We start from the raw sequence: 27,493 nt of genomic DNA, 5'->3' as shown, positions 1-27,493 counted from the left end.
TTAATTTTACGAATTATTTTAGTTAACGTAAATTACTATTCTCTGTAAATTAATTATTGGTTCAGCTCGCGCTTCGGTACGCAGGGTGAGAGTAAATATAAGTACTTCTTTGTGCAAAGTTTCCCTGTAAGATGCAAAGTAGCCTAGCTTTACAGTACTTCAAAACCTTCTACATCCCATTCTGTTTCCCCACTCGTGTGTGGAACCAAATGTAATGATTAATACCAATAGCACAAATTAGGTCGTTGGACATTATTATGACTTTATAAGAGTACTAAAAAGTATAGAATGAATTTCACCATTCCCTTGATAGCATATCCATCGGATAATTTATATTAAATAAATAAATACAGGCAATAGGTATAAAACTCTATAGATATGTTTACATATTAGAACCAATACGTGTACATAATAATATGTAGTTAGGCCTTGTTAGTCAGTAGGTATGTAATGTGTGGTACGTAGTAATCAATATAAATACCAATTATAAGTTCCCACAGACATATTATATCACCTAGATACTATTTGTAGGTTAAAATAATATAGAATAGGGCATTCCAAACTCAGGCTCGCGATCATTTGTTCAAATTAAAACAGGTGGTCATATGAACACTATAATTACAGGCAAACATAATAAAACATTTGTACATCTACAAATAAATCAACAAACAATATTGCATAATAACCTTGTGTATATTTTGCTACGTATTTGAGCTTCCGTTGTTGTATCAGATACATACAGATACTCGGTTATTCGAGCTCGAACGAATTGAGCGAATATTCAAAACTTGACCATCTAAGAAATTTTTCAGATTCGAACTCACAGAATCGACCGGTTCGTTTAAGAAGTGGTTTAAACTTGGGTCTATTAAGTATTTTAAACTATACAAAACCGATAAAAATGATTTAATGGTTGTTTATCAGTTGTGTAAAATTTAAAACATGTACATTCAATGGATTCTGTGTTTTTGGATTTATATCAAAATTAAATACTGTTGAAAGCAGATGAAAGATTGTTTTAGGTTTTAATTTTACAAATGGATATAATATGTAGGTTATAAGTTTTAAAATTCTGATTTAAAAAATTGAGGCTTTTTACAATTGTTCTGTCACGTAATCAGTAATGATTGTTTGTTTCTTGTAAATTATAGAAATAATAATTTATACGAAACATAAAAAAACATTTTATTACAAAAATGAATTATAAAGATTTCATATAAAATAAGTAATAAAAAATTCACAAACATTGACAAATTCTTTGCAAACTCGATAACTTTTTTAATTTTCGGCTCGATAACTTTTTGGAATATATTACAATTACTCGGAAGTGTATAGTCAACTTTTAGATACAAACAAAGTGTGGTATTGCCTCTTTCGAACAATGCTTAAATTATTTTATATCTCACCGTAATACAAAAGGAGATATAACAACTTTTATGAGTCGGTCTCAGTTTGAGCTGAAAAGTACACAAAAATAGCTCGAATGGAAAAATGAAAACTTTGAAAATTATTTTAACTATAACAATTGTTAAAGGTTATTATTGATAAAAAAATGGACTGGAGTTCCTTGTTGTGCGAATAATTTTAAAACATACTTGCCATGAGTCAAACTTATTGATACTAGGCACCATACATTTTTTGATTGATCATTTACTCACTTTAGTTTTTAAAGACAATTTTTCAAATGTTTACCGGTTAAAAATTAACATGATTCGATTCACAAAGAACGAATCTAATAGAAACAATCATTAAATAGATGAATCGTTTCATGATGAAGAATCGAACTCACTATCGAAACCAATCGAACACACGCCACTAGTGAGTGGCGTGGAAGTGTTATGAAAATGAATGTATTAATGTGAGGTTTCGCAATTCCATCAATCATTTTATTAATTATTTGTTTTGTTGATGATTGATGGCCACATTAATTGGGTTCGGTCTCTGTTTCTTCGGTGATTAAGGCGTTGCATGTTGCAATTCACGGTTAATCTGGTTTCTCCGTAATTGGGTAGTTTTTAATGATTTTCTGAGGTCAACAATAAGCAGGTACTTAATTGTAACTTATAGATCTGCATTTTCGTGCGTTTTTTACTATCTCTGATATGAGACCATCATATGAGCTGTTCCTAAAATCGAACAAATTGACTCCACGGGTAATATTTGCTTCTTCAAAAAAACTGAACAAATTAGCCTGAAAAAACGATTTCTACGAGACCATAATATATGCTGTTCACAAAAGCGAACAAATTGACTCTACGGGTAATATTTGCTTCTTCAAAAAAACTGAACAAATTAGCCTGAAAAAACGATTTCTACGAGACCATAATATATGCTGTTCACAAAAGCGAACAAATTGACTCTACGGGTAGTAGTTGTTTGTTTTCAAAACCGAACAAATTAACCTGAGGGGTTAAAATAAGTTATCCTTAGATAGAGGGTGGTATTTCGAATATGCCTAGTGTTCAATTTTGTGATTGTGACGTTATTTTTATATTTTTCTGATATATTAATTTAAAGTTATTTAACTTTTTATACATTCTTAACCAGTATAAACCTAATTGATAATACATTGAACGCATGCATGTTAATGAATTCTGCAAGTGTTAACTCATTTAGTTTTATATTAGCATATAGATATAATGGATTTTGCCATGGCTTGGATTCCCAGCATCCAATCGAACCAGCTCTCTGTATACATGTATCTATAAACATTGCTATTAAGTATAGGTAAATTGCAGTAGCTCACACTGTTCAATCGATAGTTGATTTTGAGGTGAATTTGAGGCTCAGTTTGTGAGATTTGTTGATTTTGTTGATTTTGAGGCTCAGTATTAACAAGTTGTTAAATAATCATAAACGGTACACCTTGGCACGGTGGGATGACGACGCGTTGAAAACGAGGAAAATTGATATTTTATATTAATAAATCGATTGGCAAGAAATTTCTAGGAAAGATAGAAGATTGGTTTTTGAAATTCATTTGGCAACACGACATCGCACAAGGATAACAAATCTATGTATGGCTCAAGAATGTATTGTTTTTTATCTCATGGAAACAGGTGTGTTACACTTTTATAATGATTTTGAGGGCACACGGATAAAACTTACTAATATGAAATATTGTTAATTTATTAAAAATCTTAAAAATTATTCGTTTTCTTGTTAAAAATGCGCAATGAGGAAGTCGGAAAACGTGTTCATAAAGACAATAATATTTTCGTATCTCGTCCATTATATTTATTTGGACCATCTGCGTTAAACATGTGTTCAGATATATTCTGAATGACTAATATTTTTTTAGGAAATGGTCATGCAGTCATATTTCAACAGTATCTTGATAAAATAGACGCATTAATTTTTTCTCCGTGCATTATGGTTCTTACATAATATATTTCTTGTACACCAAATTCAACCAACATTATCCGTACTAATTAGCGTTTCTTCGGTGTGTTTTGGTAAAAATGGTAGATTTCCTAGGAACAGAGCCGGCTCTGAGCTGAACAGCAGTGCGCTTTTGCTAGGTATTATCATCGTCTTAGCTGATTACCTTCTTGGCGCCTTGACAAGTCGGCGCCCGGAGCGGATTGCTCTAATCACGCCTGTCCAGGATCGGCTCTGCCTAATAGAAAGATGGATATAATCTCCAAGGTCGAAGGAGGCTTATACTGCTAAAACTACACTTTTCACTACATTGTAAGAAGATAAACTAAATAAGCAACGCTCAAGCAAAGCCAGCAACGATACACAAAAGAAACAAACGTAATCAGACTTAATAGGAAAAGAGTACTCGCAGAGTGGCCAACAATAAAATAGCTGACAAAGACATATTATGGAAGCAAACTCGTCTTTTAAGTAAAGGAAATATCAGCAAATGTCAAAACAGTTGTCAAAAAGACATTTCCAATTCATGCGGACCATGTTAAAAAATTAACATAAACTGATGTACGCAAAATACACCACGAGAAATTATGATAATTATTTATTTATTATTTATTTATTACACGCCCTAGTGGGCTTTTCTTTAAAAAAAATACAAGCATTTTGTATCAGAGTAAACACTTAAAAATCAATACAATAAAGAAGAATGTAAACATAATGGCAAAAATGAATCCTTACGCATATAATTGAATTTAAAAGATTCAACAAAACAAAATAGTAGAAGCGGAGAAGTTATATGGGTACATAGGTCTTTTAATGTCTAGAAGAAGAAAAGTGATAGAATTACAACATTTATACTGATTATTTTTCAAATGAAATATATCACCCAGATCCACAGACATAGGAATTAATAGACGAGAAGATAATGGCGAGGGGTAAAATCAACTGTTGAAGAACGAAGGGAGTAAGGCTGACTGTGATTCGTCAATAAATCAATCTGACAGTAAATAGGCATCTCGCATTATAATATCACCATTTACTTCTTAAAAGTAAAATCTGCTTTAGAATGAATAGACATTTTTACATGGGAGCCCAAATTACTCGCCACGTTATGAACAAATTTGCGAAGTCCAAATTCGGCAAAAAAATTCGGTTGCATTTTCAGAGTCGAATATTTCGTTTAAGTATTTAGTTAAGACACTTTTATAAATGTTCATAATTTACTTCCCAGCAACCAACCAGCTTTGTGTTTCGCGTCCCGACGTTTCTCGATGTGATAGTATATGTTTCTAAAACTGATCTATATTATACGATGTGAATATGCTTAAAATAAAGTAAAATAATGCTTATATATGGAATGTAATACGACAATTGGGTTTATTCTCTTTTTCAAATCTATTTTTACAAGTTTTCATAGTACAAGTCAACATTTTGCCGTGTTATTTCGTAAAATGAACCGGTGATGCCTCGACCATAGTTCGCACAAGAATGATGACGTCACGTTTTCAAATTTCACTTGAGGCCATATGCGAGCCCAGCCGGCTCAATGGAACCGGTATGGGGAGTGGGGATAATACGCTTTTAATCACTTAGGGCAGGTCTACTAATATTCATATGTCTATGCCCAGATCAGAATATTTGTTTCCGAGATTGTGAAGTCTCGGAATCGGAGAATTTTGGTAAGCTAGTGTCCTGGTGTTATTGAAGTAAAAAGGTAAGAAATGTCAGCATGATTTTTTGGGAACATGGATATTGATACATTGAAGTAATTCGGGACAGTCAATTTTGCAATGTAGTATTCTTTGTAACTGTATTAAATCTGTGCTTATTCTTCTTTCTGAAAGTTTCAATAGAGACATTTTATCCAAGGGGTAATTGTAATTTATGTTTTGTATAGGAATGTGCAATTTATAATTTATAAACCTTAGAAACTTCCGTTGAATCTTTTCAATGTTATCTGAATGAGTATTGAAAAATGGAGACCATAACGTAGAGTTATACTCAAGTTGGCATCTGACAAGGGTTTTATATAACATAATAAATGTTCCTAAATTATTGAAATCTTTTGCAGCTCTCAAAACAAAGCCAAGAGTCTTTAGGGCCTTGTTGATAATATTATTAATATGACATACAAAAGTGAGTTTACTGTCGAACATAATGCCTAGATCAATAATTAAATTTTCATCGTTTAATGAATATTGAAAAAAAATTGGATTACTTATTTTGGAAAAATGAATGAACTGGCATTTATTTATGTTTAAAAAAAATTACAATTACAAATAATTAAATATGAAGTAAATTATCTGATCATCAAGTCTACCATCTTTAATCCGTATCAGATGCAAAGTATGGTCACTTCACCCACATAACTGTGAACGCGAATCGAAGTAATCTCTTGCCACCTCCTCATTCCTCAGTCGGAAGACACCGTGAGAGAATCGACTACCTATCGAACAGTGTGTGACGCCACCAAAGCGTGTGACACCGATAACAGTTCAATGTTATCATGGGATCGCTGAACTCAATGGTTTCCAGCCTCTACCTGCCTAGTCCAAGTAGGCTACCTGATGCAGACATATGTATATATGCAAACGAGTGTCGTGTTAGAATTTCTACACTCGTCTCTATAATGTTTTTCGTAAGGTTAATGATCTGTTAATTATATTCTTGTAACAGTCAATGAAAACAAGATGTTAGTTGTTTTCTTTACATAGTCTACATTTCCACAAAGTTTAAGTTTATTCAATAAATTAAATAACAATACATAGATAAAGACCTTAAAAATTTCGGGTAATGAAAAGGTGAATTTTTACGGGAATAACGAGAATTTTTTCCATTTTCATGATAATAATGCTGAATTTTCAATTTTCGGACGATAAACGCGAATTCTCTAATTTTCACGGGACTTTCTGGTATTTTGAAATAAGAACGTAATACATATTTATTGTCATCTTACAGTTATTCATTTTCAAAAAAATACTTCCAGCGCTATTTATGAAGTAAAATACCAAAAGTTTAAATATACGTAATTGTCACGAAGCTCGGCAATTTTGGGTTTACACGAGTAGAAAACAAGTACTATCACACTTTTTTTCAATTTTAGAAAAAATATTTGTGAATCGATTCATTAAAATACACATCTCAAAAAAATGATCTCTTAGGTAAAAAAAAAACAAGTAGTGATATTTTTGGTTTTCAGCATGAAAACGTTGGTCATGGCAAATTACTTAGCAGTCTAGGACCATGCTGTTGTATAAGATGAAAACAACGAAGTGTGATATATTACCTACTTAAGACCGATTAGTAGCCGAGTGAACAAATGCGAAAGGTTCCTGCCCTGGCGTCACGGGCTCAAACCTCTGCAAGCTCCTCCATCATAGAAGGAGCAAAATTATCCGCTTACAATGATAAAAGTGGAAGGAATTCAAATATAAAAAGAAAAATAATGAGTTTTATCTTTGAACCGACGACAAATGTATATATTTTGTACCTAAACAAACATGAATTATTATCAAAACTAAATGTTTTTTTCTCTCTTTTTCCAAACCAGCCATTTCTGAAGCCTCACATTAAAAATATAAAGGGTTTGAAGTCAGTCAGCGCCTACCTTTCCATTGATGACAGCCTGAATGATGAGCACCTGCGCGGCTTTGTGGTACTCCATGACTTCCCCGGGCAGGCTGTGGCCCACGCCGGGGTCGAACCACACCAGCGCGCCCGCCGCCCACTCCATGGCGGGATACTCAATGGTGCCGGCGTCAGAGCCTCATGCCAACTGGAACAATAACACACAAACATTATATCATGGGTGCTACAACATTTGGAAAGTCCTGGTCGGTTGATTAATATAAATCCTGTTAAAAACGTGTTTGCATTCCATTTCCTAATAAAATATTAGTCTTTTCAGATTTTTCGGAACACGTTTTCATGAAGTTGTCCTATTGATTATGAATATAATGACGAAATGTTACAATACTACATTTTTTGCCGACATCCTAATAACATATTGGTGTTTTGCAGACAGTTTGTTAGAAACCCTGTCAATTCATTCGTTGAAGGCTGTTTCGTTTTTAACACGAATACGAATAATTAGACATTTTTTTTAATAAATTATCAATTTTTTTTTCCATTATTTCTCCGTGTGATATCCATCTTGCTTTCTCTGTTCAGTTCCTTTTTAAGGATACGATATTCACTTCCGCACCGTCTAGCCACTCAAATTAAGACCTCCAATTACTAACTTACAATTACTACTTTTTTACTTCTACCGATGTCCTGATGTCACCTTCCAAATCCTTATGTGTCGTTTTTGTTTTTAATACTCATTAGTCCTGCAGATTGATTATAGAATAGTCTCTTGCCATTCGTTCATTCTTGCAACATAACCAACCCGTTCAAAGCCGTCCCGTTATAGTAAAGGTCGTCATTGGCAAAATCCAACAATTTGTACAGCTCGCAAACTTGTGTAAATCGTAAATGTTAAAAACTATTTCGCTTTTCTTCCATTGAGTGCACACAAAAGGTTTGACGAGGCTTCACAAATGTCATTAAAACGAAGAACTTATTTACAAGACAAGAATGAAAGATTAGCAAAATCACCGGTGCGACCCTGTGCATTCCCAATTTGCCAAGCTGCAAAGGAACCAGGAGCCAAGGCGTTGATAATACCTGTGCCTATACTGGTATAAACACCTGAGGTTTGAGGTTTTTACTAGCGCTAGGCGCTTTTTGTTTCAGGGCCGGTCCTGAATATCATAATTACCGTTATTATATCTTCTTTTTTTGAGCGCGGGAGAAAAAGTATTTTTACTATTAATATACTTTACACATTCTTGTACCAATATCGCATCAACATTCAATGTAAATTGTAACAAACGGAACTAAATAATGATGTCGTGCAAATGACTACATTACTCCAACAGTAACGATTGGAGATACAATAAAACGCACAAAAAACGATGGACAACTTGCATATTATTAGTATTGAGAACAATGGAGCAGACTGTTGTTGGTCCAAATCGCCAATGATACAAGTAGGCTTCAGTGTCAAACCATGAAATAATACAAAGGTGGCCCGCACTTGCAAATAAATAATTGAAAGCACGTACTGGTTTACCGAAGCACCTATATACCCAGATAAAAGTATTTGGTCGGTCAGCCACGTATTTAATGGCGACTATTCGATCGAATCGGACGTGATGGATGTTTTTTACAATTTGAAAATTTGGTATGCGGTTCTGAAAAACCACAATATTCAAGCATTTAAAATATAATGATGGTCTGGATGGAATTAATGCGAAATAAAACTTTTCACGGGACTCTTAAATATCGTGATAAATTCCAACCCCTTTCCTAGTCAGATTCTATTGCCAGGGAGGATACTGGATCAGGATGGGAAGGTCTGAGAACCGTAAGAGAATAGCTAAGGACCTGAGCCAGTAGAGGGCAATTAGTGAGGAGGTTAAATGACACCCTGGGACATGGGAACCGGGGATGATGTTTCCCACTAGTCTAGAGGACCTACTGCTTATGAGGAATATTTGCACCGCTTCAGTCTCTCCTATCATATACATATATTTTCCCGTCTTTCTATAAGGGACCATTTGGATAAATTGCTGATTCAATTCTACGTTCTTATCACCTGGTTTATTTAGCGTTGATTTCACAAAATGAAAAGTTTCATGGTGGTAATCAGTAGATAGAGTCAGTATTGATATGAAATCCTGAATGAATATTGTGGTCACAACTGAGAGTACGAGCACTTTAAAATTGAGGAATAAATATGCGGTCTCAACATTTTCCTTAGATTATGGTTGTCTTCTTCTTAAAATGTGATCAATCGGAGTCAAACGTGCCTAATTAATTACATCCGATTTGTAATATTCCAATCTAACTGTATTTAGATAAACATGCTCATTTCAGAATAGTACCTACCAATATTAATACTATCGGCATTTGCCATCTCAGTGTGATTGTTATTAATTCTGATTATAGCACCGCGGACTCATTATTTGAAAACGATTTTAATTATTAGAATCAGAAGGTCAAGTTATACCTTTTACCTGGCATTATACCTAATGATCAAACAAAACCTGCATATTTGCATGATGTGCCACTTTAACGAGCAAATTAAAGAAAGGAATGTTAACTTTTGTATTATTTATACAATAATAAACAGATAACTCATTACGGCACCTGTTCAATTGCACAAGGCCAAAGTAGGCGAGAGCCAGTGTTTATTTGCGACTAAGTAATTGATAGGTGGAAAAATGTCATTGTCAATAGTCGATGATGCAGAAATATTCATATGAATAAACTACTAATGGATTTTCTGTGCAATGCTTTGTGCGATTCGCATGGCGCCGTTTGCAATGTGACAAAAAGAAAGACATTCATAATTCATACAAATGGCTCTCCGTCAACGAAATGATTAAGTGGAAGAAATATTATTTAGAAGAATAAATTGATAAGGCGAAAATGGAAAATCCAGAAATAAAGGTTACACGTATGTTATATCCAAGTGGTAAATGGGGTTATTTTTCTCAACTATTATTGGGAATTCCAATAAATTTTCGGTTTAATAATGGCGGAGATAAATGATCCTGTTAAAAATAAGACAGCATTTCATCTTCCTGATAAAATATTAGTCATTCAGAATATATCAAGAACACGTGTTCTTTTCCAATATCAGTATGTCAATATCAATATCAGTATTCCTGATAAAATATTAGTCATTCAGAATATATCAAGAACACGTGTTCTTTTCCAATATCAGTATGTCAATATCAATATCAGTATTTGTATGAACACGTGTTCCCCCGTCCCGATAAAACATTCGCATTTGACTGATATTTTGTTAGGAACTCTTTCAATTCATTCGTTATAGGCCTGCAGTCCCATCTTTAACAGTAAAACGGATAATTTCCGGATTTTTGATAAATTAACAGTATGTCATGTAATTAAGTTTTCTCCGTTCAAGTATCTAGCAATGCTGTAAATTTAGTAAAATACAAGAACTGTTGGAAAACTACCAAAAATTATTTATAAATTTTATAAAACATTTAATTTCAAAAATGTAGCATGAAAATTATGACGAGTTCAAGAGACATTTTAGAAAAAATCAATTAGGTTTTTCAACCACCCATTGATCTGAATCCATCTTGCACGCACTGGTATGATAAATAAATATTGATCAAGTGTGATGAATAATAATTAATATCAATATTGAATTATTTTATATCTAGTCTGCTGCAATGGAATTGTAAATAATAAGCATTCATGCGCCATACAGGAAAAGGGCTGGCCGATGTCAATAATTTTCATACTACGAGTTAATACTGAACCGGTAGAAAATATACGGTAAACTTGAAACTTAGCGGAAAGTGGAAAATGTTATCTCTTCAGAATTATTGATATGTATATACGAGGATAAAACGATCGACCTAACCACAGGTATATAATTTAATAATCGTAGAATTAGGTTTTTCAAAGATATGTGAGTAACAAAACATCTAATGATAGACCGCGGTCATGTTATGCCGAAAATGGAGTGCATTTTTCTAAAACCAATTTACTGGTTTCCAAGGTTTAAGGCGATGCCATACGTAGTAATGCAAAATCATGTGTTTTTGGTTAGAAAATTTTTCGCCTAGAAATGTTTCAGATGCTTTAATTAAATACTGCAAGTAGAATACATCTTGGCCTTTAAAAGAATCGAGTATTTTTTAGATAAGTCTTTTTATAAGCCCAGAAAAAAATAATGTATAAGTCCTGAAAAAACTGCTTTAAAGTTCAAAATCTCCTACTTACGAACCCATTTTCGGTTATGATTTTATTGTATAATGTGGAAAATTAAGTTATTTATAAAATGATCGAAAAAAAATTTAATATTTATGCCTGAACATCCACAAAATAAAATAAGAGCCCCTTTGGCAATGTTTTTTTCTTGCATAAATCAAAACCGGCGGATGGTGTTAAGCGGGAATTTAAACCTTATCGCCATCTACGTAAGGGTTGTTATTGATACCAGCTCAATATAAAATATTACACGACGTAGTGCATCGCCTTAACAAACACTACAAGCTAGTGATCGAATGCAAGTTCGGTAGTCATCTCTGATCATATACCCGATAAACCTTTAACCCCTTCAAAAACGGGATGTTTCAACGAAAGGACTGCGTTATATCCTTTCCCCCCAAGGGTAAAATCAGGACTTACTCTATGAAGTTAATATATTAAAAAAATAACACACAAATATTAAAGAATCAAAACCAAGAACAAGATGATTACATTAATAAATCTAAACGTAACAGACAAAAATTCAAAATAAAAAAAATTAACGGTTTCAACTAGGGATTGAACCCAGGATCTGTCTTACCGGCATAACACACCATCTCTGAGCTACTGACACCTGACTGTGGTACAGTAGAGTGTTGTCCCGGTAAGTCAGAGGGGATTGAACCCAGGATCTGTCTTACCGGCATAACACACCATCTCTGAGCTACTGATACCTGACTGTGGTAGAGTAGAGTGTTGTCCCGGTAAGTCAGAGGGGATTGAACCCAGGATCTGTCTTACCGGCATAACACACCATCTCTGAGCTACTGACACCTGACTGTGGTAGAGTAGAGTGTTGTCCCGGTAAGTCAGTTATTGGGAACGATCCCCAGTTACGACCGTTTTTTTTTATTTTCTATGTCTTTTTCTGTTCCATGTTTCGTCAAGAATTCATTATTAATATTATCTTATTCAGTGATTAAATATTACATCGGTGTGTATAACATTCTAAAGTAATTTAGATATTTTGAAAAATTAAAAACGTTAAACCAGCGCGCAAGGATTTGACATCGTTGAACTGCCTACATAAATAGGTACGAAAAAAAAAATCTGGATGAAATTCGCCCAAATCCTTCAATTTGAGAACAACTTAGTTGATAATTTATCCTGCGTCTCAATATAATACTCTACTACTACGTAAAAAATCCTAGAGGTGACTTTATTACTAAGCGGCGCATTGTATTAAAATAATCATATTACTAAATGGCTAATTGTATTAATGTCCACATCTTCACTTGCCTTATTTAAAGATCTTCCGTGTTCATCTTCAGTCCTTTCCTTCAGTCTTTTATATATGTTTACTTAGAAATAAACATCGTCAATTATTCCAGATGATAAAATTTACAATCAAACGCGAAAAACGTTTTTAAAAACTTACTATTTTGAGACAATTTTCGATATTTAGAAAACACATTAATTTTGTCTAGGAAATTAGTAAGAAAATTGTCACTTCAATTTTTTGCCATTTATACAAAAAAAAACATTTGACCTCTAATTGTCAACTGAAAAATTCCACCAATTTGTAGTCATTCGTGGAATCAAATAGACTCCTGTAATGTCTGGTCAATATATGGTCGCCCGGGGTCAGATCTGTCCCTAAGCAGCTGTAATGGAATATGATGTTTGTGGTTAGTAATGTCCTTCCGAGGCAAGAAAGGGTTAAGACGTCTCAGCGTTGGTCTTTTTTGTTCGCACTGGCCACATCTGATCTCAAAGGGTGATGATGCATTCATGATGAATACATTTAAATTCCTCGTCGTCTCGGCTCGCCTTCTTGTTTGATGATGGCCGGCACGTATTCGAGCCACATCTCATATACGATACACCTGTACTAACGGTCGTATTCATTATACCAGATACAATGAGATACACGATACACCTACATTCATAAATTTCATTTTGTGAATAAAAGCGGATATTTAAGAGTTTTTATCGGGGTTTTTCGAATTCACGAATGAATTTTAAAGTAGAAAATACTAGTTATATTTTTACACACTCTACCAACATCTGGATATTCGTATATTCTGGCGAAGATAATCTGTTTTCCTTTAAATTAATTAAATTATATATACTATTTCTAAAACATTGTATCTACTCGTATACATATTTAGTTTCTTATTATTTGATTACTAACACTGAAGAAATGCGTTGTTTTAACAGCTGAATAGTTTTTTTACGTTATATTTAAGGCTTCACAGGGCGTGAAAGAAAGAAATTATGAAAAAACTATCCGCTAGTTTCGAATGAATAATAATTCTTTTGTCAACAAACAAACAAAAAATAATAAATAAGATATAAAAGTTATGAAAAAGTGATGAAGTGAGAAATAAAACAAGAAAATGAATAGAGCTTTTTTATTTAATTTACTGGTATTGACTCAACAATGTTAATATTAAGTATTATAATATTAACAATAGAATTAGAAATAGTTAATGTAGGCTGCAGCGGTTTTATTGTGAGGAAGCTACAAGCCAAAAATGTGTATATTCTTGGTATGCTTTATATTGTAGGTAATAGGCTTTAAAATCGCTTGACAAACAGCGTCTAGAAACGTTCGATTTCAAGCAAAAAAACTGTTTTTTTATTTATTTTGTAAATAACTTTAAAAGAAAGCAAAAAATTTAATCAATTGAAACTGTCACAGATAATCTTAGCTATAATACTGTATTTTTTTAAATTATTTCCTTTACGCGTTCATACATTTCTATTGAAAAAAAATATTTTTTAGTAGTTTACAATTATATTTTTTATTGAGTAATTTATTTTTATTATTTGTATTCTACTCAAGCGAAACGATAGGAAAACCTTTAATTTATCTAAAGCATATTTTTTGGTATTGATAATGTACACCAATTCGTTATAAAGATTAATCAAAATAGTGATTTAGCATTAAGCTTCGCCTGAAAATAGATTGTACTTTAGGATATTATTGTGTGTATATTCTTCATTACAAGCATCCGCTAAACTGCCAAAACAGTTTGTCAGCAGGTGAATTTCACAATATTTATTATATAAATAAAGCACACGAAAACATAGAAGTCACAATATAGAAAATAGATAAAGAAGAATAACATTTCAAGTTACTAAAATACAAAGGCATAAAAAATATATGGATAGATATAAATCAGTCCATATACATCAAAGGCAAACATTCAAAGATTTGATCTCAGAATCAGATAGTTTGGGGTAGACGGTAGACAAGGTTACTGATTTAAGACTGTATTATAAGACTAAAAATATTTATGGTTGTTTAACAGAATTTGAACAATTCATCAAATTTTACAATTAATTTGCACGTTCTGTGAAAGTCCTATTCAAGTTTTGTTATTATATCATTAACAACCCGTCTTTAGTCCTGATCCTCGACTGCCAAATTCAATCATCAGTATTATAATACTTCAGGAGCAAAGTCATAGCAAGAGAGTCAATCTCATTTCATTCTCCCGTAAAAAGTAGAAAAGCGTCGGAAGAGAAATTGAATCATTTACTGAATTACTAATACTATTTCGTAGAAGTCGTAATAAATAATGGTAGTTGTAGTAACTTGTAGTATACTATGAATTTGGGTTGCAGGAATTTAGTAGTCTTTTGTATAATCTCTCTCTCTCTCTGGTTTCAATCCTGGGATTGGTTTGCAACAATTTTATCTAATCTCCTCTTCCATTCTTCCCTGTCTTGTGTGGCTCGTTTGACTTCTGCATATGATGAGCAGCGCACGTCCACCAGCAGGTCCTCCAGGTACTCTCGGCGTGGGCGTCCCCTAGAGTTGGTAATCACAGCCACTGTATTCAGACTACTTCAGGGAGTACAATACCATACGGTGGCAGCTAGCCGCCCATCTATCTCAGGGAGATAGGTACCACTACCACAGTAATAAAGACAGTTGTGGGAACAACTTTTTCGTCGGTTCTTCTTCTGCCATCGTGTGTAACTCTGAAGGTGGTAGGTAAATACAGAATACACAATCGCTGCCAACGAAATGTTTGCCAACGTTTCTTGAAACGTTTCACATGTCGTTAACACTCCTGTGATTGACCCTAGGGCAAACATTTGATATTACGTGTGTAGGATGCAGCAACACGATATAAATTCGATTCTTATATCTAAAATATATAAAAACACGACAAACATATAAAACAAAAAGATTTGTCAACTTTTTTAACAACGCTGTGGTAAATGTTGCAAAAAAGTTATTGCGGTGACAGTAATGCAACGACCACCGTTCTTCAGCGATTCTTAACATCATTAATTTATAAGCACGGAAAATATGCAAAAAATAATATTAATATCCTATTTTGTGTAATATCAAACTTATATTAATAATAAAAGGTATTAAAAATCTGTCATATCACTTTACTAATTATCCATTTAATCCCATTGATTTGCATAAACGTAGGAAAATCACCGACGTGTTATTCTAATACAAAATTGTGAATTGTTTGAATGATTTATCGTATCTGTTAGAAAGGATTAATTTCGTTCCCCTGAACGCCACACCACATCTAATGATTGATTCAGTAGGTATACGTCATTATATTATGAATTCATTCGGGACGTATCTGCAAAACATTCAACACCCTACGAGATATAATTTTTTCAAATAAGTCGTTCGCAAAACCCATTCTGCTGGTTCTGATACATTCACAAATAGTGGTAATAGACTATTATTATTTTTCGCGTAATGTCAAAAGAATAATGTATATAAAAAGTGTTTTTATACATTTTTTCATCTACAGATTTCATTCAGTTTTCATTTACAGATTTCCGAAAAATTCCAAAGCGGGTTTTGCAAGTCGACGACTGAATTGTACCTTGAATCGTGAATACATTATACAACATCAAACCGCAAAAATTTTAGTTAATTATTTTTACTGTATTCACTGTTTTTGTTATTATATTTTTTTTTTTGCATTGTGTTATATACATTGTCAAAATATTGATGAGTATATATAAATATTTATTGTATATTTAGAAAACGAATGGAACTTTATTGGTATCGTATATTGATTTTATATTAACAATAACTGTTTGATTCCTAAACATGATAAATTTTAATTTAAAAAAAACATATTTACAATCAAAAGATCTACCATAAATACTAATAACAGGTTGTTTCAAATATTATGAACAATTCTTCAATTTTCAAGTTCTGTTATTATTCAGTTCTGTGAAGCAACTGGCCCATAATGATATAATAACAGAACTTTAATAGGACTTTCATAGAACCTGAAACATAACTTCTAGTGATTTATTTTTGGGGTATTATGCCGTGTTGAGCTACCTTCTTCTTAAGCCAACGTTTGCGATACGGTATCACATCTCCATATATGAGCATACCACATCTTTACACATCTTCCATGACAATGGAAACTAAAGCTGTTTTTTTCTACACGGCAAAATACCCCAAAAATAAATTACTATAATACTTTTGGCTGTGAAAATATAAAATCATATCTGAAACATAACGTTTTCATTTTTCAGAAATTTTCCTAATACATCTTTTAGGTTTGTGTTTCAGATTATTATATTCTTTTATTTTCGATTTTCTTTGAGTGTTAGAGAACATTTTGTGAAAAACGTTCATAAATATTAAGATTCTAACAAAATCTTATCCGATTGTTAATAAATAGTGTCATGCCTCAATTCTTTCATGTATTGTGAACCTTTGTACATTGGCATTCCGATACGGGACATACGAGTATTAGGCACCTCGCTCTTTAAAGAATGTTGATTTTAGAAAATAAACCGCCTCGAATTGGCATTCATATAATATCTGCATACTCACGACAGACCGATGTAACAAGTCCTCCATAGTTCTACAGCCCAAGGGGGCAAACAATGCGTTAACTTTCCAATATCGCCGGCGCGGCCGTAGGACAAATGCCTTCCATCGCCGCAGCCGACGCCGTATGTGCTACGTTCTTCTGCTTGCTGCTGGCTTGACCTACAAATCTGCGCAGTGACCTCTGTGAACCAACACAGAAACTACGTATGGAAAGTACAGGCGGAGTCAAATTGGCTGATGATTATTTGATGGAAGCATGCTACTAAATGGGAGCAATGTAACCTTTTTCAGGTGAATACCGCACAAGGTCTCAACTACTCCCAACCACCTGGAACAAGGGAGATTATAGCAAACCCAATTTGGGTATGTTTTGAGGCTGAAGGTAGCGGAGAGGGGAAGGAGGTGCTGTAGAGGAAGTGAAGAAGCACCTGGCTATTCAGATAAGCTCACCAAACACGGCTAAAGGTGGTCTCTCACCAGGGCAATACTGAGAGCATCTTCCACCAACTATGTAATATTTTAAAATAATGATTATCCTGAAACAAGAAACCTACCCGATTGAACACTCAAGATTCATTATTCTGTAATTGTATTTTTTAGTATCTATAAAATAAAAATAACACAAACTAATTAAATAAAATGACCCGTGACCTCCAGATTGCTAGTCGAGAGCCTTACCCCTCGACTGCAGAGGTCGTCAAAGTTGTATCAAAGACATGTATTTGTGTCTGTACAGGGGTCGGCAATCAAGGATGGATGGAGCAGTATATGTTAACTAGACTTCGTGTAATAAAGGAAAGAGGAGTTTAGTAGAAAGAGTCATAATACTCATCTTGGAGGATTCATCCCTTTCTCTAACTATTTCAGATCTTACCCTCAAGCATCAACGAAAATATGTGTTTTTTTATAGAACAGTTATTTAATTTTAACCGTAAGTTCTTTTCATTAATTATTTTGTTACACTAAGATGAATTATTGATTTGGTCCAGCGTGCCTTAATTTGAAAAGGGTCTAAGAAAGCATGAAAAAGTGAGAACTTAAAAATAAATGAATATAAGTTATCCCAAATTCTATAATCTTTGCCTTCATAATTTTGTTGTTTCCGTCCAATCGAACATTTACAGAAGGCAACAAGTATTTTTATCACTGAACTATTACAGTAGTGCATGACCGATAATATTGCCGTACCTGCAAAAGCTGGTGTTCACTCCAATTTAAAAAAAAATATTTATCACCTTATAACCGCAAATAGTTTTTTTACTCTCGTTTGTATTGTACCCGTAACCATCATCTTATTTACTTTGTCCGAATAGAAATAAAATTTGCGGTGTATTTTTCGGAATCAAACTGCTGTCAATAGCAAGGTGACCACCAAAACAGGCACCTTCACCGATAAAATTGCTTGTAATAATATTATAAAAACTGCTGAAAGAACTGAAATCTTAAGAACGTAAAAAATATATATAGCGAAAGAAATAATTAACATTATTGACATCAGCTGCTTGTGACGACCACAGTTTTTTGCTTGGTTTTTCAACACAGCACGAATCTGGGTTAAATTACTTTTAAACTTGCATAACAACGAACACAGTTCCTTTGGATAAACGTTTTATTTATCGGAGAATTCCATTTGGTTAAAAACGTCTTATCAGCCAAAGTACTGCATTTTCTAACAGTCGGTATTTGATCCTTCGAGGCGGATATTTGTAATCTACATAGGAATGTTAATGGAAATTGAACACTTAAAACTTATTTTACAAATGGCAACTGAAGGAGGTTAGAAGTAGAGGAAATTGCATTGGAATCTGACAAGAGAGAAAATGAAGGTAATGAACATAACAAGACTTTATTCGAGGATGGGTTACATAATAAAATATAGCGTAAGTTGGGGGTAGATACGGGTTTGGATAACGAGTACCTACCAAAGCCCCAGCTATGTACGAATAGTTTTTTTATAGGAAACAAACTTTTAACTAGCCAATCAAAATATGTTAAGTGCATTCCTCTGACTTAGATGGCAACTTTTATTTAGATAGGTACTAAGATGTGTGTCAGAAGGTAATAGTATGTTTAAAATAGTAATGTATGCATGAGCCGGATGCTACATGCATTCTTTAGACGGAATTTAGACAGATTCCTCCTGCTTGCGTCACAAAGATAGTCAGGTATTTGCCGATAATTATGTTAAAATTTTATCATTTGGTAGGTCATTAATGTTTGCTTTACACTATAATATCACTATTGGTGATATTGGTGATAGCCTGCTACTTTGCTACTAAAATCCACAAGTCAAAATCGTATCTTTCTAATAATTTATAATTTTAATGTAACGAGATAATTCACCGACAATCATGAATGAGTTTACATCAATAATACTTTTTTACGCGATGGACCTTCAAGGTGTGTTAATAACCAGAAATATTTATCCTTACATCCGATTCTGCTACAAATCCAATTAGCACAAATTGGTACTAAGATAAATGTGGAAAATTTGCAAATACAACGGGTCGACATTCAACATGATATCAACGGCGTACAAAACATAATATGTACATAAAAAGTTGGTCCTTCGAGCCGAACACAATCCACATTCTTCAGACCCAATAACCGATATTTTTCGCATCATTGATATTCGCCCTAATATGGGTCATCCTCCGATCATGCATTCAACAGCATACAAAACACAGGGGTTCAATATGAGATCAACGACATACAAAACATAATAAGTTGATCCTTCGAGCCGGATACAGTTTGCATTATTCAATTCCTCATTCCTGATGCTTCCACATGTTTCATCATTAGTATTCACAAAGTTTTTGCGTCACCCTAATGTGGGTCATCTTCGGACCACCTATAACCACATACAAAATGCAACAAAGTTGGTGCTTCGATCCGGACACATTCTGCATTCTTTCTTGCATTCCAGATAGCTTCCACATGTTGCATCATCGGTATTCGCTAAGGTTGTGACAGTCGCCCTAATGTGGGTCATCTTCTGAGCATTCAGTCTGGCCAGAATGCGAGTACCTACCTACAACCTGTTACCTGCGAGCACCTGTGAGAACTGTGATTGTGCGACTGTGCTGCAAGACTTGAGAAAGTTGTAGATGTGCCAAAGATATTTTTTTGTTTCTATGGTTATATTGGCAAAATAATTATATTTTTAAATAAATCAATCTACTAAAGGCTTACTTGTATTTGACAGGTGTTAAATACAGTTAAAATATGTGATATGTGATACGTTTAGCTTCATGCAAAAATACGGAAAGTCACAATGACTTAAAGTGCAGGAATCTCGAATATGTTGGCCATATAATGAGGTAAGTAACATACATTTAGGTAGATAACTGTTCATTTAAAGTAAATTTTAAGGAAAATGTAGTTGTCACACATGAAGTTATTTGTTTTTAAATATTAACCTCTGGTAGGAGAGGCACGTGAAGAAGAAGGTGTTAGTTTTCGAAAGGTGAAACGAAATTGGCATTATAGAATCGAAAATTAACGAAGTAACTTTTATTGAATAATCGTATCTAATTAAGTATCGTATTAGGTTCACGATAAAGGATTTCGAACAAACTAATGTAAACATTATCGTTTGATCTTCCAGTTATCTCAATCTAACAGTTATGGATTATGTTTATTTCGAGTTAGTTTATATCTCAATCTGACCTCACTCACATCAGAGATCAATATCAGTACTGTAACTTGACTCGTTATAACACTTGATTGCTGAGGCTAAGCATCTGAGATAAGTAGCAGATTTAAAACCACACTATTTGGGATTTCGTGAGACAGCGGCAGTGCAATAACGAGAGGTATTAATTACTTAGGTAATTTATCGCTTACGAATGATTATCGAAGGAATGTCGGCAGTTCAGAAGCCTCCCGGTGCGTTAAAGACGAATTATATTTCACGTTAAAATTTATTTACCGTAACGGAGGAAAGCGACATATCGAATATATTTTATCAGAGAGAATGAAAAAAATTTAAATTAAAAATGATTTAAATGATGACCTTCCTTCCAGTATCAAAGAATGCACGCTGTATACCAAAGTAAGTTGTGTACGAGTATATCGAACCACCCTCCCCCTTAGGGGTGCTAGGTAGGTAGTGAGTGAATAATGAGAATAGAAGGTGGTGGGCTCAGGGGCATCAGAGATTAATAAAATGATCGTTTGATGGTGGCGAGGGCAATAAGAAGATTTCAAAATAATAGTTCAGGTATTGCAGCTATATTCCAACATTTTTCCACTTACTTATTATATGAACCGTTGATTCATTATTTCTAAAAGAAATATACAATAATAATTTTATTGCAACAGATTTCTTTTCTGAAGACTTTTGCGTTAGTCAAAAAAAAAATTTCAGGTAGAAGTGAGACACTATGAGAAACTATGAAAAAACAATAAATGTTTTGACCACCATATTCTTCATTATAAAAAATAACACTCGGTGTGATGAATCTAGAAACGGCAAAAGCCGTGGGCCGTTTTCCTACAATGTTTATAATCTCTTCCATTCAAAGTTCGATCTAAAAAACCAGTCTCGTTTCGGCCAAACAACAAACAACTAATTCCGCGTTGAAATTATCCTCTTTGAATATTGATAAAGTCTTTTTTCTACGTTTTTATTACACTTAGGCATTATGCTTAAGACATAATAACATATATCGAACACGGAATCCAGCTTGTGCAAGAATGGCATGCAATATGCTCTGCTTATATAAAGTGATATGATTAGTTATGCATAACTATTTCATGCCGACTGTAATTCAGTACAATTCATGCAGAATTGTTAAGCAAGGCAATGTTTCCGTTATTAGCAGTGGCGGATTTACCCATACCAATGAAAATATTTTGAAAGTGTTGCGAGGGTGTAAAAAGGAGAAAAATACAATGTTTTGGAGAAACTATTTTGGAGAAAAACGATCGTAAATATTAGGATGATATCTTTTTTAAATATTTTTTCCGCGAATCAGATTTGTATCGGATTTTGTTCGAAATCAGTAGTTGTGACGGAGAGCAAATCCTTTTTCTGTCAGCCCTAAAAAGAAATAAAATTATTTTCCACAGAATAGTGTATGGTCGATTTTGTAATTTTGTATAATATATCTATTTGTTAAAAAGGAGATAATAAAACCCTTATTATTATAGTATGTGTACTGTTTAGCGGGTATGAAGCAATATTGTATAAATTATATAAAAAGATAGCCAGGTCGCGACAGACGCGATCGGAGTTCCCGAGCCTTTAGCGCACGTTCAAATACGCGGGAACCGCACGATTGCAAACCGTTCGGTTTGACCGCAAAATTTCGCAATGGTATTAAGGTGAAGCTTAGTACTAAATCGCTATGTTGATAAATCTTTTTAACGAATTGGTGCACATAATGAATACCAAAAAATATGCTTTAGATAAATTGAAGGTTTTTCTATCGTTTCGCTTGAGTAGAATACAAATAAAAAAATAAATTACTCAGTAAAAAATATATATGTAAATTAATAAAAAAAAATTTTTTTCAATAGAAATGTATGAACGCGTAAAGGAAACAAATTTAAAAAATACAGTATTATAGCTAAGATTATCTGTGATAGTTTCACTTGATTACCTTTTTTGCTTTCTTATAAAATTATTTACAAAATAAATAAAAAAACAGTTTTATGCTTGAAATCGAACGTTTCTAGACTCCGTTCCGTCCATTACCAATAGAAAGTATACCAAGAATATACACATGTTTTGCTTGTATTCCTCTTAGGAGAGCGGCCGTGTTATTTTAGTTATAATTATCGCCGTGTCTGAACGCACGCTTAGATTGCAAGGCCCCAGGCCGCAGCTTTTAGTTTATCGGTAAATCCGACACTGTTTATACATAGCATTACAGTTAGCAATCCAGAAGGATATTGGCCATTTTATGTAACGGACGTCATGTTTTTTTCCTTATGCCTACGCAAACTCCTTTCGTGAACGTAATAATTGGGTGGTTATGGTTGTATTGATTTAAGCCAGCTGTTTATTATTATGCTAAGGCTATTATTATATGATTTGTCGGTTGTTTTTAATGCTGCAGTTGGGTACTTATTTTACTATGGCATCAATTTCATACTTTTCGAAATTTCAAACTTGTCGATAGTGTGGGTAAAACAGTCTCCTGTAAATGAATGTGGTCAAATAGTTGCCGCTGGGTATTTCGGGGTGCAGCCTGCAGGGTGGAAACTGTCATGATAACCAACCTCGATCGGAGAAAGCACCAGAAGAAGAAGAAGAATTAAATGTGTCCGATCTTATTTTTTGCAATTAGTCATAGACCAATTGGCTTCGATATCGTAATTTTTTTCTTTATTGGTTTAAAGATTATAATTTAAACATAGTACAAGTTTTTTTAATTTTTTTTAAATCGGAAACAGTATCGTAACATACCTTTTTTTGAACAAACGCTCGTGTTAAAAAGGTGGAGAAACGTAATTAATTACCATTTTAACAAATTTATTATTTTAACAATTATATTATTTTAAACCAAGAAAAATAAAATAAAATTTGCAAACAATTTTTCTGAAAAATTAATAGAAAAAAGGAGGAGAAGGAGAGAAAAAATAAGAAAGTAGAAAAAAAGTATATCTAATATTATTTTAGAGAATTATGATATTATTTTAAAAGTGATAAATTAAGAAATTCTACTGAATTATATTTGGTGTTTTTGAATTTACTTAATTTTTTTTAATCCTACATCTGGAGGTAATTGGTTAAACCATTTCACTCCACTATATTTCTAAAATTGTTGGGCTGTGGTGGTGTTGCAGCACGGGATGGTTATAGAACCATGCACATTTGGTCTGTTGCTGTTCGAAAATAGTGTTTGATTATCGCCGTTGAAAATGTATTCCGAGAATTCGCTGTTCCCCCACTTTTAATTTACAAAAAATTTTTATAAAAATTTACGACAAAATTGCACTACTTCAGCTACACAAAGATATTTTTAGTGAAAATAATACCCCACTGCTAAATATTAACATAAGGAATACTTCTATTGGTGGACTAACTGTACCACCCGTACGAACCACAACAGCACAGAATCATTGTGTATATAAAGGAATAAAATTATTTAATCAATTACCCGCTTATATGCGAACAGAAAAAAAAGTCTAATTTAAAAAAAAAACATATTTTTATAGTACCACCATATAATTTTAACTTCCTCTTAGATATATTCTGACTTTTTATTTATGATTGTTTTGTTATTCCTAATGTTTTGTGTACATCCCATATACATTTCTTATTTTAATTACGAATACCTTTATAATCTTAAAAAATATTATGTCAAAATCGCTAATATCTTTAAATTCCTCTTTAAATATCAGGAACCCAAATTCGTATGATGTTTGGGACCAAATTTGGTCTCCTAATAATTAAAGGGTTAAGTTTTTAAGTTATAAGTTGTCCTCTCCTAACCACAAGCGTCAGCTTTTGTAGGAGAATGTTTAAAATATGCTTTAATATGTTATATTTTGTAAAAAAAAAATCTTTTATGAATTTGTAAAAGTGATGTTTTTTTATAAATGATTGTCAGCGAAGGGACTTTAAATTCTTTAAATAATCTGATGGTGGGGAAATCATATGGCTTATTTAAAATTACTTATATAATTAATGTGATTTCTAACAGCAAGAGAGAGGTTTTTAATGCACCACCCCAGCCAATAATTCCACATTGCAATACAGATTAAATCAGTGAAAAATATATGGTTCGTAATAGTTTAAGATTTCAACTGTTTCCTATTCTAATAAAAATGTACACTCATTTTCTTAACCTTTCTACTGTCGTATTGATTTGTAATTTCCACTTTGTGTTACTGTCTAAAATTACACCAAGGTATTTAACATTAGTTTTAACTGTAAGTACAGAGCTGTCAGGTTTACATAGATGTGAATTGTTATTACAGTTATATGAGTGTATACATATGTTTAAATTATCAGGGATGGCATTTTTATTGAGAGAGAAAGGTATTAAAAAAATTTTTCAGTATTTAAAGATAATAAATTTTGGTCGAATTTTTTCATTAAGTTTATATCTAATTCGACCTTTCTTTGAGTTTCAAACCAGGTTAAACCCCCAGCTAATAAAGCTGTGTCATCAGCATACGAGATAAGTTTAGATGTAATAGGTATTTTAAAAATATCATTGACATAAATAATAAAAAAATAGGTCCCAGTACAGTTCCCTGTGGGATGCCAAAATCTGTGGTCTGTGAATAGCTGAGAAAGCCATTTAACTTGAAAAATTGCTCTCTGTTAAATATGTAATTTTTATCCACGTTAAAGCATTATTAGTTATCCAATATTCGATAGTTTTGGTATAAGATTAGAATGTGATATACTGTCAAATGCTTTTCTTAGGTCGACAAATATTCCGATGTATTTTTTTATTATCTAATGCATTATATATTTCAGATGTTAAATCTACAATCGCATCTTGAGTGCTCATATTTTCTCTTTAGGCGATGCACTACGTAGTAATGCAAAATCATGTGTTTTTGGTTTGAAAATTTGGTCGCCTAGAAATGTTTCAGATGCTTTCATTAAATACTGCGAGTAGAATACATCCTGGCCTTTGGAATAATCGAGGTTTTTTAGGAAAGTCTTTTTATAAACCCAGAAAAAATTCAAAATCTCCTACTTACGAACCCATTTTCGGTTATGGTTTTATTGTATAATGTGGAAAATTAAGTTATTTATAAAATGATCGGAAAAAAATTTAATATTGTGCCTGAACATCCACAAAATAAAATAAAAGGCACTTTTTGGCCATGTTGTTTTCTTGCATAAATCAAAACAGGTGGATGGTGTGAAGCGGGAATTTAAGCCTTATCGCCATCTACGTAAGGTGTGTTATTGATAGCGGCTCGATTCAAAATAGACGTAGTGCATCGCCTTAACCCATATTGATGTGCGTTTAATAAATTATTTTCTTTGATAAATTTGAATAACTGTTTTTTTACAATTTTTTCAAATATTTTGGCAATGTTTGAAGTAAGAGAAATTGGTCTGTAATTAGTGCTGGGTCTGTAATTATAGAGGAATATTGTGAGGCTGAAGGATGTACCTAGTTGAGAGTCACCTTCGTCAGTTTCAATCTACAGTGACTCCGCACGAGAGCGACCTCAAGAGAATCTCCCATTCTGATGTTAGTCTTAGTTTTAAATTATTTCTACACAAATTTCAGTGTGGAATTATTGAAACACGGCCAGTTTTCTTAAGATTTAGGTGAAATTGCTCAATAATAAATAAAATGCCATCTAAACATTAGGAGTAATTTAAAACAAGCGGACAATTAGTTCCCATATGCTGACAATCCCGAAATTTCTCTAACAATAATTATTGCCGTCATAAACGACAAAAAATTACGGTCGCTACAAACAATGGCAGGCGTTCTTTTTTTAATCTTCAAATCTGTGTCAAGATAAACTCATGCGTCAGCCAAAGAGGCCTGTAGAAAAGCCATCAGTTATACGAAAAAATGCGTTTGCCAAAAGCGGGGTAGTTTTACTATAACATAAAACACTTCTTACACTGAAAATGAACACATTTTTTGCTTAAGTGCCCCCTGCGTAGATAGTTGCGTGCTTGTTGAGATATACAGGGTGTCTCATAAGCTATGGATCAAACGAAGTGGGATGATAGGGGAGTCATTTGAAATCAAAGTGGAATATATTTTTGTTCTAATTATATTGCTAAATAATGTATATCATATATTTAATTAAAGTATTTTTATAAATTCCGTATCTGCGGTTTATGCTGATTCTAGCAATTATAATATATAATTAACTCATTGGTCACTATCTAAATATTTTTTAACACGAGTCTCTTAAAAGTGTTTGAAGTTTAATTTAATTTTCCTAGAACTTTTCAAGTTTAAATGTAAAACCATATTTTGTGACAACCTATATATGGTCCTGCCAGCAAGAGCTCCGCTGTAACAACTTTTTTTTTGCATTTGTGTCGTTTATAAGAAAAGGGAAGCTTACGCCAAGCCCATATATCATTTTCAACACTTTTCTTAAAAACATAAAAACAAATCGGATAAGTGAGGAAGAAATTTGAATGGATACAATATAATACATCGTTTATAAGACCGCCAGTGCTGTCATACAAGAGTTTCGGAAACCCTTTTTGAAATTTATATTACCTTAAATCTGTTTTAATTGCCTTAGGCAGCATAGCTTCCGTTCGCTAGCTGCGTTTTCTTATCCTACCGGCTGCGTGTAATGTACTGGTATAATGTTTAATCATCTTAGTATGGAATATACTTGAGATCAGGAGTACCTACTCATAAATACTTTGGATCGTCAAAGATAACAAGTACTTTATTATCGTAGGATAATTACAATTAATGTCTTCTGAAGAGGGAAGCAACTGAAAGTGAGCTGGCTCGTACTAGTAATCGTAACAATTCTGGTACAACCGACATACTATCTCTGACATGTGGCGTAAGTACCGCCATCTAT

The 27,493-nt window shown here is 33.2% G+C and overlaps 1 protein-coding gene across 1 annotated transcript in view; it reads right to left on the bottom strand.

The window, feature by feature from the left end:
* The window catches only part of Myo10A (unconventional myosin 10A), a 254,254-nt gene that overhangs the window by 180,921 nt on the left and 45,840 nt on the right, over window positions 1–27,493 (bottom strand). The window contains exon 2 of the mRNA XM_089638199.1: window positions 6,986–7,153. Coding sequence (XP_089494325.1) covers window positions 6,986–7,111 — 126 coding nt within the window. The 5' untranslated portion in view covers window positions 7,112–7,153. The remainder of the gene's footprint in view (window positions 1–6,985; window positions 7,154–27,493) is intronic.

Source organism: Hesperophylax consimilis, chromosome 12 (genome assembly GCF_061612785.1).
Source record: "Hesperophylax consimilis isolate HC1 chromosome 12, BYU_Hcon_1.0, whole genome shotgun sequence".
Lineage (NCBI taxonomy): Eukaryota > Metazoa > Arthropoda > Insecta > Trichoptera > Limnephilidae > Hesperophylax > Hesperophylax consimilis.
Note: the sequence above shows the minus strand (reverse complement) of the source record. Positions and strands in the feature narration are given on the sequence as shown.